Source organism: Pogonomyrmex barbatus, unplaced genomic scaffold (assembly GCF_055798465.1).
Source record: "Pogonomyrmex barbatus isolate J1 unplaced genomic scaffold, ASM5579846v1 scaffold4, whole genome shotgun sequence".
Lineage (NCBI taxonomy): Eukaryota > Metazoa > Arthropoda > Insecta > Hymenoptera > Formicidae > Pogonomyrmex > Pogonomyrmex barbatus.
The window spans coordinates 11,877,518-11,894,559 of record NW_028297138.1 but is presented as its reverse complement, the minus strand read 5'-3'; the positions used below and the strand labels follow the sequence as shown (position 1 = coordinate 11,894,559).

Below are 17,042 nucleotides of genomic sequence, written 5' to 3'. Positions count from 1 at the left end.
GACCTTAATTCGGCGATGAGGAGTAATTAAGCGACGCGGTGGGAGGGTGCGGGTGGCGAAGCACTTTGTTTCGCCGTAAACCGAGTTTAATGACTTCATGTAAAAATACCCCATCGGTTTTACGACGATCCACCTCCTCACGGGGGGGGTCTTCGTTTTCCTCCTGGGAACGTCTCCTTCGTCTACGGCCATAATTTTATAGTTTTATGTAAACTGTATCGGGTCATGAAGCATGGGCGTCTATGATGCTTTGATGGTGATTGGCATGCACGATGAGGTACATATAAGAACCTCTGGAGGCAGTGTATTCCAAACGAAAAGGAAAAAACACCTGAAAGCACGTGCTTCATTTAAACAATTGTTTAAACGTAATGCAAAATTTAATTTTATTTTTTCTTTCTTTTGCTGTAAGTACTACCGAAATTTTGCTTAAAATATTTTTAGCTATTCATATGATTGCTTGAATCTACTTATCATATGGATTTTTAATATCAAGACATATTTTTTTCCTCTCTTTTTTTTCTCTCTCTCTCTCTGAACTATGATTATAATGTAAAAAATATTTTTATTCTCTTTATCTTAAAATAATAATATATCTCGACAGTATTTACAAGTAAGACAGGTTTGTGAAACGCTCTTTTCCAAATATAAAAGTTAGAAAGATATTTTCTGAGTAAATACTTCATATAATTCTTGATTCTGTTACCTCTCAAAATGAAAGCTGCATTATAAATAACTGATAACTGTATCACAACATGATGACACGTCAGATCAAGTATTGAAATTTGCAAAATGAGATGATACGAAGAAGTATTATCTACAAATGTTTTGAATTACTGTTTTCTCATTTTCTTTATCTTTCTTTTTCATTCTTTATATAACTTATTTAACAAAAATTGATCGATAAAGAACAACAAACATTAAAGTATTATTATATAGCATTTTTATATATTTTTATTGTCTATTGTATTATTAAAAATATTATGATTAATACAATTTTAAAATTAAATGTTATTATTAGTTGAAGAAGATTATTATTAGATAAATTTTATATAATAACTTTTTATTATTTTCGTAATATATATCTTACCAATATTTTATTATCTATGTTATCTATGTTATCTATGTTTATTATCTATGTTATATCGAAATATTATATCGGAAATGCAGAAGTATTAATTTACTAGTTAGAGTTATTTTTTAATTATTCAATAATTATTTTGCGTTTAGATAAATGGTAATTTATATTTATATCTTATATGTATATATATAAATAAAAATGACGATATGAGAAGTATCGATTTGAGCACATAGTTCCTCAAGCCTTCGATAGCTCAGTTGGTAGAGCGGTGGACTGTAGTAGGATCCGTTGCAGACATCCATAGGTCGCTGGTTCGAATCCGGCTCGAAGGAATTTTTTGTTTTTGTATTTTTATTTTATAAAATTTTTATTTTTTTATTTATCAGCATAGATTACTTATTGTTTTAAAGTTAAAAATATTAATATATGTATAATAAAAAAAGAAATATTCCAGTAAATAATTAATATATGTATGTAAGCTACATTAATATCTCTGTATACAATTAAAATGTAATGTATAATTAAATAATTAATGTAATTATTATTTTTAATATTCTAATTTTGAACATTTAAAAAAAAAACATTAAAATACATCTTTTAATAGTGTGCTCTTAATAAATTGGTTGCCTAAAAGATTTACTGAAATAATTGAAAAAAAATTATATTGCTATTTATTTCCAATAGATGGAAATAAATATTTGTTGCAAAAGTATAAGGTTCCACCGAGATTTGAACTCGGATCGCTGGATTCAGAGTCCAGAGTGCTAACCATTACACCATGGAACCTATTGTTATATAAACTTTTGTTATTGTTCCCACCTTAATTCTTATTATATTTGAGAATGTAATAAAGATTTCATCAATTTAACACATAAATCTCTAAGATTTCATTGAAATTTAAGGTTGAATTGCTGGATTCAAAGTTCAGAACATTGATCATTGGAAGATACCCTCTTGTTAGCACAAGGAATAAGTATTGTCATTGTATTTTCTTTATTATAAAAGAAACAAAAGAAATTTTTTTTGCAAAATATCATAGGTACTTCTGTGATATATATATATATATATATATGTATGTGTGTGTGTGTGTGTGTGTGTGTGTGTGTGTGTGTGTGTGTGTGTGTGTGTGTGTGTGTGTGTGTACTTTTTCTATTTTATTTAAATTATATATATTTGTGACAAAGAAAAAAAACAATCTAATTCAAAACGAACAAAGTAATTTTGCTAATATTACGAAATTTTAATACGTTTTTAATACGTTAATACGTTTTTTAATATGTTTTATTATAAGAGAATAAATAAAAATAATTATTAATTAAGAAAAAGTTTCTGTCATTACTACATATTACTCTTTAATAATATTTTTTTAATAATAAAATAATTAAAATGAAGTATATGTAGAGATAAAATACTTTGGCTTATATTTAAAATAAACTTACATCATGATGAAACTTATACTTATCTCACTGTTAAAGCAAATAGACTGTGACGCAGCATATGTGTATTTATAACCATTTATGTGTATTTATAATCATTTACAAATAAATAAATATAGTAAGTGGCGATTATATCGTCACGACTCTCACGGCCACATGTTTTTTCATTCGGCAATATTCGCCGAATAATCTACCAGACTAAATACATGCGAATGCGAACGGCGTTGCATGCATTGACATTCGATCAGATCGAGAATAAATTTATTTCTTATGACAATAATCTTTTTTAGTTCTGCTCGAAACGATAATTATATTTCGCGATCGATTGTCAAGCTGTTATAATATATAGCTGTTATAATTTCTGTGCGTTGAAAAACATTTGAAACGTTTAATGACCCGAGACAATAGACAACAATAATAACAAACAAGTTCTCTTTCGAAGCGATATTTGTTCTTAAGATATTGTTAAGATTTATTATTAAGAATAATCTCGAATGATTCGGATACGTTACAAAGAATCTCAAAGGAGAAGGGCATAGGAAAGAGAGCTGATTCGAAAGAACGATGAGCAATTCGATCAACGGATACTGACGCGTACAGATGTGTAATTATATGGAAATAAAGATACATTGAGCGAAACAAGCATATTTCCTTCTGGCTCTGTCTGACACCTCTCATCAATCTATTCCCTATAAGTATATAAGATTGCTTTAGAAATGGAAATATACAAGAAAATTTTCTCTCTCTATTATTTTAATACAGTTAATCGCGCGAAACAATTAATTATCTGAGAAGTCTTAATGCTTGAATTGTGAGAACAAACTCCAGTTTTGCTTACACTACGAAGTTTAACAATGCATATAGAATTTTAAATTTATAATTCTATATTATTTGCATAATATAGAATTGTAAATTTATAATTGTCATTTATTGTAATAATAATTCTGTGCAAAAATAAAGGTTCCACCGAGATTTGAACTCGGATCGCTGGATTCAAAGTCCAGAGTGCTAACCATTACACCATGGAACCTTTGTTTGTTGCTCATTTGCATATTATAAAGTGGTAAATTTATTATTATTTTTGCAATAATAATTTCATGCAAAAATGAAGGTTCCACCGAGATTTGAACTCGGATCGCTGGATTCAAAGTCCAGAGTGCTGACCATTACACCATGGAACCTCTGTTTGATGCTCATTTGCATATTGTAAAGTGGTAAATTTATTATTATTTTTGCAATAATAATTTCATGCAAAAATGAAGGTTCCACCGAGATTTGAACTCGGATCGCTGGATTCAAAGTCCAGAGTGCTAACCATTACACCATGGAACCTCTGTTTGATGCTCATTTGCATATTATAAAGTCGTAAATTTATCATTATTTTTGCAATAATAATTTTATGCAAAAATGAAGGTTCCACCGAGATTTGAACTCGGATCGCTGGATTCAGAGTCCAGAGTGCTGACCATTACACCATGGAACCTCTGTTTAATGCTCATTTTCATATTGTAAAGTGGTAAATTTATTATTATTTTTGCAATAATAATTTCATGCAAAAATAAAGGTTCCACCCAGATTTGAACTCGGATCGCTGGATTCAAAGTCCAGAGTGCTGACCATTACACCATGGAACCCCTGTTTGATGCTCATTTGCATATTGTAAAGTCATAAATTTATCATTATTTTTGCAATAATAATTTTATGCAAAAATGAAGGTTCCACCGAGATTTGAACTCGGATCGCTGGATTCAAAGTCCAGAGTGCTGACCATTACACCATGGAACCTCTGTTTAATGCTCATTTGCATATTGTAAAGTCATAAATTTATCATTATTTTTGCAATAATAATTTTATGCAAAAATGAAGGTTCCACCGAGATTTGAACTCGGGTCGCTGGATTCAGAGTCCAGAGTGCTGACCATTACACCATGGAACCTCTGTTTAATGCTCATTTGCATATTGTAAAGTCGTAAATTTGTCATTATTTTTGCAATAATAATTTTATGCAAAAATGAAGGTTCCACCGAGATTTGAACTCGGATCGCTGGATTCAAAGTCCAGAGTGCTGACCATTACACCATGGAACCTCTGTTTAATGCTCATTTGCATATTGTAAAGTCGTAAATTTGTCATTATTTTTGCAATAATTTTATGCAAAAATGAAGGTTCCACCGAGATTTGAACTCGGATCGCTGGATTCAGAGTCCAGAGTGCTGACCATTACACCATGGAACCTCTATTTATTATTCATTTACATATCATAATGTGGTAAATTTATTGTTATTTTTGCAATAATAATTTCATAAAATGAAGGTTCCATAGAGATTTGAACTCGGATTCAAAGTCCAGAGTGCTAATCATTATACCATGGAATCTTATATTTATTCCTTTATCATTGACTAATTATTGAATATTTTTGTTATTTGCTAAAATGTCTTAATTGTGATATAGAAGTAAAAGATTGATGAGATTTGAATCAGATTAGAGTCAGAACTAGATTCAGAATTAAACGATTATACGATGAAATATTTTTCGATCGATAATATTATCATCAGTTTTATTATCATGTATTATATTGTAATTGTGAAAAATAATTTTTAAAGAGATTTGAATATATAAGTTATGAGAACCGTTAATATAAACATTTCAAATATAAGATTATCTTATTTATATTTTCAAGCTCATCTCTTTGCTACAGCTGAGATATCTTTGAAACATACTTTACTAGGAGTGATCCAATTCTCCACGAGGGTTTCGCAGTTCGTGATCGGAGGAAAACAATTAATCAGGAACGCACGCGTGCGGCCCTTTGGCCGACGTCCTTCAGCGGAAACCACTCAAATTAATTTCAAGTCACAGCATATTCTTCGATTTGACGTGTTCACGAGTGACGTCCAATCAGGACTACCCTACACAATCCACGCGCGCGTGTACACGATACGGCGACCTTCCCCTGACCCACCTTCCCCTCTGACGCGCGCGCGAACCGGAATTCGGCAACACCCCCGAGATTCCATTTCTGTTATACTTTCCGTACAATGCTCCTCCTTACGGTTCGCTGATCCTTGACTGACAGGATACCCGTGACACTTGCGTGCGGGACAATCGGGGGTACTATAAGCACAGCATGGTGTTACGTACAGTGGATCCACGGTAGGTGCGGGATGACAGCCGAGCAAGCAAGTGCCATTGTGAAATCACTTTTAGATCCGATTTCGGGGATGATTCAGAATGACCATACGATGTGATTCTCAAATCCTGCACATCCGTTTTTTTTTTTTTTTTTTTTAGTTCCAACGACGCGATCACAATGAACAGGAATCATGTAACTTCATTTGATCTTTAATATTTATATTAACAAACTATATAATTATAGATCTAAGTTATTAAAATCTAGGTCCTATTGAAAAATATAACCGAGTCTTCTTTAATTTAACAATGTAAAATAATTACGCTAAAAATTGATTTAAAACTGCAATGTGTAAATCAATTATGATATTGTATAAGCTGTAAATTTTAAAATAAATTTACTTTTATGATAAAAAAATGGCTCTTTTTTTTTTTTTTAAGAAGAAAAATCAGAAAAGAATCGAGTCGATCTACTTCTTCACCACTAATCTAATACAAGCGGGATGCTCGATTTATTTATCTTCCATTCTATCTTTCAACCAACTTTACTCTCTCGCCACGTTTGTTCGGCGAGTGCAATAATTCTCCGGGGATACCAGGACTCTGTGTTACGATTACATCTTTATGGTTTTATAACAGCTCGTGCGTAAGGGATTCTCTCTCTTTTTTTTTTTTTTTTTTTCTAAATCCCCCATTCGATTGAAGGAAAGAAACACGGGAGTCCGTGTTTCCGTAGGTAGGAACGCGAGGTACTTCCCTTGGTTTCTCTTACCCTGTGCAAATTCGCTTTATTGTCGCGACCGCCATGGAAAGCCTCGCGCCCCTTCGCACCGGCGCGGGAGGACTTCGTGTGTACACTTATTTCACGCTCGGTGGAACGCCAGGACTCGAAGGGAACATCCTTCTCTCGTAAAGCGGGCAAAATCGAAGAAAGCTGAAGCGGAATATTTTTCGGTGCACGAAACCGTGATAAATTTAGACAGTAATATACTCTTGAAAATGGATAACAAACGTCATACTTTGAAACTCTAAACATTATTTGAAGATCATTCTAAGAATACGCACACACACACACACACACACACACACACACATATATATATATATATATGGTTTCTATATGTTGTAATTGTATTTTAACAATTGTATTCTTCTTATTAAGTTTGCGGAGAGAATTATCATTTCTTATTCTCATTAAAAATATTTGTTTCAATGAATTTTGATATTTTTATGATATCAGACCGAAAAATTTATTAAAAAATTCATTAAAAGTCACACAAACTCACATTCTTACGTTACTTTATATATATATATATATATATATATATATATGTATTTATCGGTTTCTTTTATCTATTAAAGCAATTTTCCACGAGTCTATTAGAATGAAGTCAAAGATGTTTGATGAGATATTTGATGTCTCGTGTTGTTTCGTGCATGTGGAATAACATTAAAGTACAATGATACAAGTGCTCGGTAACAGAAAATGCATTTCGTCGTACAAAAGACTATAGCTCGAGAGACGCTCTGTCGTCGTTACGTTCTCTCTTCCTCACACTAATGAATTCTCCACACGAACGAGTAATTGGTATCTCGCATTATCCTCAATCAACGCGACTGTCCTCGTATGGATCTCACGAACGAGGCGAGGTATGCCGTGGTATAAGTGAAAGCAGAACTGAAACCGCGGCGAGGTCGACGGTAGACGCCGGAAAACGGTAGCGAAAAGTGCATCAGCATGGGGGCTTTGCTGATTTACGAGGAGACGTTGCTAGGAGAGCATTAATATCCGTGACGGAATATTAAACCGCGAGCGTCAATGGGTAGATCTTCAAAGGGATTTTCAGGGTGTCAGGGAAGCAGTGAAGGGGGAGAGAGAAAAAGGGAGCGAGAAGGAGAAGGAGAGGAAGAGAGAGAGAGAGAGAGAGAGAGAGAGAGAGAGAGAGAGCCACATCTCCGCAAGATTATGAGATTCTCGTTAAGTGTCACGTGTAAAGAGTTCTTTCATACGCGGTCGAGCCAACCCCCTGGATGGCGTTGCTCGTGAAATACCGTCAGATAGAAAGATGACATGAAAATTTATCGAACGTGTGGGGTTTTCAGAGATTCGCTTTAAACTCCCCCCCAATCCTCGGCTCTGATGCCCTACGTGTACGATGAAACGTAAGCTGGCTTACTTCGGCAGCGGTTTTATCGCGGTGAGCGAAAGAATAGAAAATTGCGCGGATGTACGCGACTCGGAGCTAAGTTTGAAAAAGTGCTTACTTTGTACGTGAAGTTACTGTGAAATTTTTATCACGTTTTTGTAATAGAATTTTTGTAGACTCTGCACGACGATGCATTCATGCAAAGGAAAACCGATGTTTTCGCATCTCTCTCTCTCTCTCTCTCTCTCTCTCTCTCTCTCTCTCTCTCTCTCTATTTTTGTCGCGTTTCTAATTTAATTCTAATCCGAGAAGGATAGTCATAATGGAAAATCTATTCTTTTTTTATCATACAGATTTTCATTTGCTAAAAATGACAAAGAGCAAATGCTATGAGGAACAACATCCATTACATGCGGTCTTCGTTCAATTGACAAGCTTGACTATAATTGCACTCATTAGAATATAATTTAATGATCAGGATCAAATGCCATTGTATTTTTGGTATATCGTTTGTTTTTGATAATTTCTACATCGACAAGTGAGAAACGACAAGTGTGAACGTCCAATTGAATGTGATACCCTGACGCAAATTTCTTACATGAAAACGGGGAATCAAAGCTTTAGAATCCGTGATGGAATACGAGCGGAGCATTTGGGAAAAGACGGTTAATGAGATAAGAGAAGCGGATGTAGGATCGATAATAACAAGGGAGCATTTTTATAACGACGAGGATCTGCGATCGAGCGCCTTCTCCTGGGGGACAGAAGCGAGACGTTTCCTCGTCGCTCGCGTTCGCGTCGCGTACCCTGCCGCGTTTCGTCCCCTCGGCGCCGGGGTCGTGGGCAGGGGTAGACTTAATTATCTAATTAATTAACCTCAATCAGAACGATGAGTAATTTCTCGGTCGGGTGGCGCCTTTGCCGCTGAGACTTTCTCGTCGCGTTGACTGCGGGGAGCGAATTACGGATGAGCTCACGGCAAATCGATTATGTCCCGATGCTGTCGCCCCGAAAACGGCGTGTCTCCGCTGTAGTAGTTCACACACAAGAGAGGGTGAGCTCCTCCTCCCCCCCCCCCCCCCCGGCCAGGATCCACGATCCTCCGGCGATATCCTGCTCTAGGTGGCCGACCAATTTTCCTCCCCCGTAAAGGCTCGCCCGCCTTTATCTTTGGCGCTTACGCCGATCGTACGATAACTCGCTCGTGAAGGGCGATCGTGGTCGTTCGTCCTTCGTGCGGAATTCACGGTTGAAGCTTGGGTTGAATTTGGGGGATTTTGGATAAGGAAGATAAATGAATGTCCTTGCGAATCACGCGGCTGACCTTTACTTTGATTATATTCTCATGAAAGGTGTTTATAAAGAAGAAAATAATAACGACGTTATAATTTTAAGACATGGATTACAATTACATGAGCCGTCTCGAAAATGAGTATTTCAAATACATATTTCGAAATCATATACTGCCAATATCGCGTTTATTTAACGATTTAAATTCCTGAACAAACTGATTTCCCCTCGCAAAATAATAACGACCCTTTCGCGGCGGGCTCTCCATTTCTATTCTGGATATTCCAGGTCGCTTCTCAATCCCGTCTTTTCTTTCTGACAAAAGCACACCCGAAGCTACCATCCAGCTGTACTCTGCGCGGCAGCACCGCCCCCGATGTGTAACTGACGTTTTTGACGCGTCAAGTGGTTCTATCGCGCTTCCACCTCGAGGGTGTCGCCGCGTTTATCGGCTACTGTTTTACATAAACATACCCGGGAGGGTGACGGTTCGGCGAGAGTGGAATTGTGGACGTCGCGCGTTACGACAGAACGGCAAAACGCGTCGCGGAGATTCCTCTAAGTGATCTCAAGTGTTTTCGCAGTTGATTCGGCATCTCTCGGCGCGCTCACACCCGACATCCACCGTCATCCCGCGTCCCGCGCACGAGGCTTTTTAAGCTCCGTTTAACCCTGGCCTCGGGACCCAGCTAACTTCGATATTTAGTTAGTCAACCCTGCCCGCGAGGCGTCATGAGAAACGACAAGTGGCCCAGTCTCGCCCCAGCTAGGGCCTGCCGACGCTCGAACATATCATCGACTGTGTACATATTCGGGCATACGTCACACTGACACGCGCGCGCGCATGTGTGTGTGTGTGTGTGTGTGTGTGTGTGTGTGTGTGTGTTGCGCGCGCGCTTAGGTAACGGTTAGGTGCGGTTTGTCGCTGCATGCCGGGCGGCCTTTTATGTGATAATCCTTGTGTATTTAATCGGAGGACGTCGATGGAGCCGACTCGGTGCTTGATGCAAAAAGCAAACGATCCCTCGTGGATTAGTTCATAATTTGCTTTGAGCTGAGAACAGGATGGGAGGGAGCACTTGAGGCAAACCCGACGAACGCGACTTTCAACGACGAGTGTTTGTTCAACAGTAGTTTAGATTTTCTTTTCTCCTCGACTTTGATTCTTGCCGCTTCTCGATAGTTACTAGTTACTATCGTTACTCGCGGCTTTATTTAAGTTTCCGTTAAATGCGCGTTAAATTTTCGTCGTCTGGTATCAGGCCCGATATGACGAAAGTGCCTGCGTAACGTAAAGTTGGATTTAAACCTGTGCCATTATCTCTGCGATCCCTTGCCGAGTCGAGGCCGCGGAATAGTACATTTTAATGATCACGACGTGGCAGTGCTGACACTGCTGACGTTTGAAATTTCGGTTCGTAAAATTATAAAGCTCGTCGTCGAAAAGCGAAACTGCTTGCGTAATAATTAAGGCTCTCGTAAACAGGGATTGTGAGTTGCGTTGTACAAAAATGAGAAAGATTATAGATCGCATTTTAAGCCGTTATAAGTATTTAAGTACGATAAGCATTAGAGACAGTTCGAGAATGTAACACTTATAATAATAGCGGATTATAACAATGATAAGGATAATTACGACTCCTATGCGTTCTCTGCGCTGTCGCGCTTCCTACTCACTTATCGAAATTACGCTTTCTCTCTTATCGTGGAAATTATCCGTATCACTCGTGTCGTAACCTCTCTGCAATCGATAAACGCGGCCATCGCTGTATGAAGTCACCTGCTTCAACACGCACTTTCGCGCCTTAATTATGTTTATATGAAGGAGATTACATTATCACGATCCCGCGAGGTGTTATTATATGAATTCACGCAGGGGAGATAATATCCTAAGATAAGAAAGCTCTTCAGAAGCTACGATACCAAATGCATAAAACATCGTAATTTGAGGGCCTTTAAATGCAAAGTGTCAGATCATTCAACATTTCAACAGAGAAACGTTTTATAAGAAATATTTTTAAAATTTTAATTTTTCTAGTAACTCTCAAAAATTTGTGCGATCTTCTTATTCAAGAGTATTTATATGACTGAACTTTTGTTTATCGTTTTGTTATATGAAGTTCAGCACAATTTTTCGATATTCCGTTTTTCACGAGTGGATAGTGGCTAAAGGGACACGTTCACACAATGCTGTCAAATCGTCTGGAAATTCTCGTTCCACGTTTTATCGCAGAAATACGTAGCTCGATTTCCATGCTTGTCAATATATTCGAGTTTTCCTGATTTTCGTAACTCTTTACTTTGCTAATGGATTGCGCTCTTGAAGATGTTTTCGCAGAGACCATGCTATTTCTCTCAACTGTCGAGATCCCATCCGATTTTGAAACTCGTTGATATTTATGATCGTCAGGTAACCTCCTTAATTGAAGCCAAATAATTTCCAATTAATTACGATTACTTCTACATCTCTTTATTGTTATTCTCATTTGCAGTCATTTATACGATTATATATTTTGGATAATTTGTATGTCTGTATTTTGATGTACATTTTGTTTTACGTAGCGCTATGGTATGCTAATAATGTAAGTAACTTATATAAATTACGATTATAAAAGCAAGAAAAAAAATATATTTTATATAAAATTTATTTTTTATATTAACTATATATTGTGATTAATATTTATCAAACTAATTTTAATACTTTTAATTTTAATTTTCAATACAATTGTTTTCAAGATAATAAAACGAATTGAAAAATCAAATCGGGAGATGTCAACGACAATCATAGAGAATAAAACAGTAAGTTTAATTTTTTTGCTCATAATATTTACATACTCATTCAAAATCATCTTCCATCTTTTATGTAATAGTATCAATATTTTTTTTTAGTATATTTATATACATTTTTTATCAAGAACTATTTTTAGAAATTGGACAGATTGATATTGTTGAAAAACAAGAAGGCGGAATTCGAGGAAGTAATTGTAAAAACGGTTAGCACCATTGTTTTAATGATATATTGTCTTTTTTATATGTGAAACTAACGATTATTTATTTTATAGACAGATGCGCAAAACATAACTGCAAAACATTTAGAAGATGAAGTAAGTTAGAATTATTTACATTGTTAAAACTTAGAATATTTGTTTCGTAAACATTAAATTTATTATTCAGATGCATAGACTTAGCACAGAATTAATCACGACATCCAATAAAATTACTGGATTGGAGAAAATCATTGAAAAAGTAATGGTCGTCTCTTGATGTTTATTAAACAGTTATTTCTTTTTATCAGCTTCAGTAATTGTTATTAAATCGTAGATGGTTTTTAGTACAAACACTCAGAAAAATTACTTACATGCTCAGCCGGTACTATCGCAACCCTCGAAGGTAATTGTTCAAAAGAATTTGAAGGAGCCACGAATTCGTTCCAGAAATTCAAGGTGAATAATAAAGCATTTCATTTAAAAAAAGAAAATATTTAACTAGAAATTTAAAATTTTTTACATTATCAATTAATTTATCAATCAATAAATACAATATTATGAACGAAATTATGAAAAAGAATTCTTTCAAACAATTCTTTTAAATCTAAAATATTCATAATAATATTCATGATATAATAATATAAATATTTATATTCATAATATAAAAATATTCATTTATATTCTATATGATCATTTATTCGACAGTTTCATCTAACTAAATCTTATTAAATTATATTCGACTTCAATTGCAATTTATTATCGTTAAGTTTTTAAAAACGAATATTTTCATGTGGACATTAAGATTTTAGTCTTAATTAAGATTAATTGAAAGAATAACTAATTGTATCTGTATGAAATATGACTTTAAGATTCTCGAACCGTCATTTCCACCGTCCGCACCACCGGAACCTCCGCCTCGGAAATACGGGATCTTTGTCAGTCGACCGCCTGGACGACCGTCGTCTGCAGCTGCACCTGCAACTCCACCGCCAAAAGTCGGATTCAAATAACAGCGCCTCTGCGGAAGCTTCCTCAGAATCTATCAATCAATATCGTAAGATTTTACACTATAATAATCTTTATAATCAACAGTTAATCTTTAGATCGACGAATAAATCTGAGTGATTTTTTTACGTACAAAAAATTATGAGCGCAGAGAAGTATGCAAAATATATATGTATATGTTGGTTCATGAAATTCAAAATAGTACGAAATCGGATAGCACACATTCGCAATAATTTTAATACAACCTGTTCGTCACGTGTGAACTGAATGAAACTCGTTTAATTATCAATTTCTTTTATGTCAATCATTCTATGCAAAATTTTACATTTTCATAGAATTTGATTCTTTTAACTTCTCTTTTTTCACTGCATTGTAAGATTTATGGATATTCTTAAAATATATTTTTAAGTTGGATTTTAATTTAATAATATTCTATGTTACAGCCAATAAAATTTCTTTACGGTATAACAATCATGATGGCGATCGAAAAAGGCACTCTAAATGGCTATTCAAGATGCGCTCACGACAACCGTCTTATTATAACATGCGCAAAATTCACATGGATTCCTTAAAGAATGTTACACCTTTCACTAGATCACTATTAGGACTAGCTACCATCTTTCTTCGTGGATATTCGTAAAGATATTTGGATAAATTCAAAGATAAATTTAATATTTATTTTGCTTTGTATGTAAAATGTCATTAATAAAATTGTCTCACAGATAATATAATTTTAATATGTTAATTTCTACTTTTTTGTAACATAGTACATTAACTTGGTTATAAAAATTATACAAACAAAATTATAATGGACACATAATAAATATATAATAATATATATATATATAATAATAAATATATAATCGTACTTCTTATATTTTAATTTTTTTATATCAACTTCCAAATTAAATTTAAGGTAAAATGTCACGAACAAAAAATTTGTGTGATTATATATTTGTATTTTATTATGTTCTTTCCTGAATTATATTTTATAAACATTTTTTTAACTGCAATTAATAAATTATTCACAGCAAAAATATGAATCGAGGTATAAGGTATTTAAATAAATTTAAAAAACGTTTATAACTTTCTTCTTTTTTGAATGTTCTTTTATATACAAAACGTTTGTTAAAAAAAATGTCTCTTATGTATAATTTATGCTCTGATTTATGCTCTAAATTGAATAAATCACTTTTAAATGTGTAGTTGCGTTTGTGTATGTACATGCGTGTGTACATGTGTGTGTAATAAAAATTTACGACATTGATAGAAACGATCTGATTAAAAAATAACATTAACATTGATTAAAAGAAATATATGTGCACACATACATTGTAGAATAATAGAATATGTCAATAAACAAACGTGACATATGGTTTCATGAATAAGAGCAAGGTAGTGTGTTTTAAAAGCAGTAAAATATAGCGATAACTCATTTATGCACATTATTTTTGTTCCTGTATCTGTCTACGTGTCAAAAAGTTAAATCAAAAAGTTAATTTTAACTTCTTTTGTTATGTTATCATGCTTTTTTTCATGCAGATAAAGTGTATACGATTCATTAATTCAACTAATTTTATTGACTGTATTGTACTGTATGTTTCTTAATAATAATAAACAAAAATAGTACAAAATTTATAGCGGAAAAGAGAATTGTACGTTTATATTCAATACACAAGGCAGTGTAGCAATAACATTGCGTGTTAAAGTGCTTATTATATAATTTACAGCCTGAAAGTGAGTTTTATAGTGAGATTAAATTGTTGAAAATTATTTGCGTCGTTACTTTTTTTGTATTAGAACTATTTAAGACGATTATTTTATTTTTAAAGTGATAAAAAAATGTATGTACATTGCTATTTTCTGTATATTATAAATTATTTAACACTTTAAAAAATTTTTTTACTAACAATTTAAAAAAATTAAAATTGTATATTTTGTATTATGTGACATCTGATATAATAATGTAATATACGAAGATTTGGAAAACTATGAAAAATATAAGAACAATAAAGTGTGTCAGGAAAGTTACAAAATAGCCTTCAAATTATTACTTGTCTATTTGCTAAGCTACTATCGTACGCTTTCATTTGAAAGGATACGAAAGTATTCAATCAGTCTACGCATATTAAGATCGGCACACAATTGGAAAGCTCTTGCTACATATGCCAATCTTTCAATGTAACAATCCGCTCCACTTAATTATCCATTGACATTATTATCTTTCTGCTCCGCTTGTCCGTTTGCTCGAATCCGCTTATTTTTCCCAAGTATTTTCACACGATATCATTCTCATAAGCACGAATATCACGAGACACCATTTTGTGTTTATCAAAAGTTCAGTAGAAAGAATACGATCGCGTTTTCCGTTTGTAAAATTAATAAAAAAAAATTAAATTTCACTGATTTGATCGAATGCACATCATATAATTATTTTATTATTCCGCACATATTTTTAAAATGATGTTTTGATTAAAATGATGTAATAAAATTTTTCTCCTTATCGAATATTTATAAATAATTTTAACTCGTCTGAAAAGATTTATTTGTCCACAAGATGTCTCTTTCTTTCGTATTTGTCGTATAATTTTCCCGATATCAAGAAACTATGAAAAATAACAATGCGATACTGATGATGAAAATAATTATCATCGGTATTAAATGCAAGGCATTTTCGCATGCAGTCCGCCTTGTGCGAACCGCAGAACTGCCAGCCATCGAAACTCTGGACTTGCGAGCGATCGGCCAACTTTCACTGACGACTCGTTAGGTTCGCCGCCTGTGGTTTCAAGTCATTCACAGTCATTCCGCGACTTCGACGGACCGCAGTGGCGTTGCCCGTATTTCTCTTCGAAGGTGAGCACCGTGCAAGCTCGTCATTCCACAGTGCGCGTTCAACAATAGAAACGACTTCTAGTATTACGTATTTGCTCATGGAACATTCTCTCGATTTTTACGGAACGTTGGAATTGTGAGCTCGTTCGAGCGCAGACGTCTTCCGGTGACACAGTGACATATTTGACATTCTTCGATACTTCATCCGGATATTTTTCATCCCCCCTTTCGACCCGTATGTAATAGAGAGACAGAGAAATTTGTTGCAGCCGCGCAACATATACAATCGCGCAGAAGCCGGAGCGCGATGCTGAGTTACGAGCCGCGGATTTCGATTTACGCGTGATTTGATTTAGCGCGCGAGTTGATACGCGCACGTGATTTCCGACGTCGACGTTCGGGGATTGATCGTACGTTTCCTCTACGTTAATTGTTTTCCGAAATTTGCGCGCGTGTCGATGCACGATTTAACGGGCGAGTCGCGCCGTTCGTGTCAGCGAGGTGTGTGTGTGTGTGTGTGTGTGTGTGTGTGTGTGTGTGTGTGTGTTTGTGTGTGTGTGTGTGGGTGGGTGGGGGTGTGCGGGGAACACTTCGCCGTGCTCGCGAATTATAATAATCGGCGACGTCGTTTGCAAATGCGAGTCACTTCGGAAGTGAGTTCCGGCGCCGCTCTCGCTCACGACGACGGGTGTTACAGCTCGCTGGAGGAGATCTCGCGTCGCTCGCGTCGTGTTTCCCGAGACAAGGGAGTGGAAGGAGAGTTCCCATTACGATTTCGCCGGTCGTTTCCGTGACTACCAGTGCGCCAGGAGTGCATTCGACGATACGAAAGAAGTTGTCGACGTCGCGCTCGAAGCGCGATTCTCGAGAACGGGCTTTGTCGCTTCGGATGAAAGTAAGACGGACATCGTAAGAGGATTTAACTTTATTGCCGTAACGGATCTTGAAGAAAGTGGAAGTTAACGGAGAGTGAGAGTCTTCGCCTCTCCTTCGAGTCGAGGGACAGTAGCGAGAGAGAGAGAGAGAGAGAGAGAGAGAGAGAGAGAGAGAGAGAGAGAAAGAGAGAAAGAGAGAGAAGCCTGATCCCGCAGGCCGATGGTCAGTCAAACGCATTGATCGCGATCCAGGGACA

The 17,042-nt window shown here is 35.3% G+C and overlaps 1 protein-coding gene and 11 non-coding genes across 12 annotated transcripts; 2 read left to right on the top strand and 10 right to left on the bottom strand.

The window, feature by feature from the left end:
- Positions 1–1,323: 1,323 nt before the first annotated feature.
- TRNAY-GUA (transfer RNA tyrosine (anticodon GUA)) lies at positions 1,324–1,413 on the top strand. The gene is given in 2 exon segments: positions 1,324–1,360; positions 1,378–1,413. It is a non-coding gene; the product is annotated as a tRNA-Tyr (tRNA).
- A 382-nt stretch (positions 1,414–1,795) lies between these two features.
- TRNAQ-CUG (transfer RNA glutamine (anticodon CUG)) lies at positions 1,796–1,867 on the bottom strand. Its single transcript has one exon. It is a non-coding gene; the product is annotated as a tRNA-Gln (tRNA).
- A 1,608-nt stretch (positions 1,868–3,475) lies between these two features.
- On the bottom strand, positions 3,476–3,547 carry TRNAQ-UUG (transfer RNA glutamine (anticodon UUG)). Its single transcript has one exon. It is a non-coding gene; the product is annotated as a tRNA-Gln (tRNA).
- Positions 3,548–3,603: 56 nt separating this feature from the next.
- LOC105432970 (uncharacterized) lies at positions 3,604–16,952 on the top strand. Its single transcript, XM_011648004.3, has 10 exons — positions 3,604–11,493; positions 11,576–11,665; positions 11,820–11,882; positions 12,011–12,076; positions 12,146–12,187; positions 12,258–12,329; positions 12,405–12,526; positions 12,940–13,124; positions 13,519–16,320; positions 16,608–16,952. The coding sequence occupies exons 1-9, from the start codon at positions 11,410–11,412 to the stop codon at positions 13,713–13,715; spliced, it is 921 nt and encodes a 306-aa protein (XP_011646306.2). The 5' UTR covers positions 3,604–11,409; the 3' UTR covers positions 13,716–16,320; positions 16,608–16,952.
- On the bottom strand, positions 3,627–3,698 carry TRNAQ-UUG (transfer RNA glutamine (anticodon UUG)). Its single transcript has one exon. It is a non-coding gene; the product is annotated as a tRNA-Gln (tRNA).
- TRNAQ-UUG (transfer RNA glutamine (anticodon UUG)) lies at positions 3,778–3,849 on the bottom strand. Its single transcript has one exon. It is a non-coding gene; the product is annotated as a tRNA-Gln (tRNA).
- On the bottom strand, positions 3,929–4,000 carry TRNAQ-CUG (transfer RNA glutamine (anticodon CUG)). The gene has a single exon. It is a non-coding gene; the product is annotated as a tRNA-Gln (tRNA).
- TRNAQ-UUG (transfer RNA glutamine (anticodon UUG)) lies at positions 4,080–4,151 on the bottom strand. Its single transcript has one exon. It is a non-coding gene; the product is annotated as a tRNA-Gln (tRNA).
- On the bottom strand, positions 4,231–4,302 carry TRNAQ-UUG (transfer RNA glutamine (anticodon UUG)). Its single transcript has one exon. It is a non-coding gene; the product is annotated as a tRNA-Gln (tRNA).
- Positions 4,382–4,453, bottom strand: TRNAQ-CUG (transfer RNA glutamine (anticodon CUG)). The gene has a single exon. It is a non-coding gene; the product is annotated as a tRNA-Gln (tRNA).
- On the bottom strand, positions 4,533–4,604 carry TRNAQ-UUG (transfer RNA glutamine (anticodon UUG)). Its single transcript has one exon. It is a non-coding gene; the product is annotated as a tRNA-Gln (tRNA).
- On the bottom strand, positions 4,681–4,752 carry TRNAQ-CUG (transfer RNA glutamine (anticodon UUG)). The gene has a single exon. It is a non-coding gene; the product is annotated as a tRNA-Gln (tRNA).
- Positions 16,953–17,042: the final 90 nt, after the last annotated feature.

Coding starts and splice junctions, on each gene's coding strand:
- LOC105432970 (XM_011648004.3), top strand. CDS start 11,410: ATGTTTTCGCAGAGACCATGCTATTTCTCTCAACTGTCGAGATCCCAT. Junction 11,494..11,575: donor TTGATATTTATGATCGTCAG/GTAACCTCCTTA, acceptor TCTCATTTGCAG/TCATTTATACGATTATATAT. Junction 13,125..13,518: donor AGAATCTATCAATCAATATC/GTAAGATTTTAC, acceptor TCTATGTTACAG/CCAATAAAATTTCTTTACGG.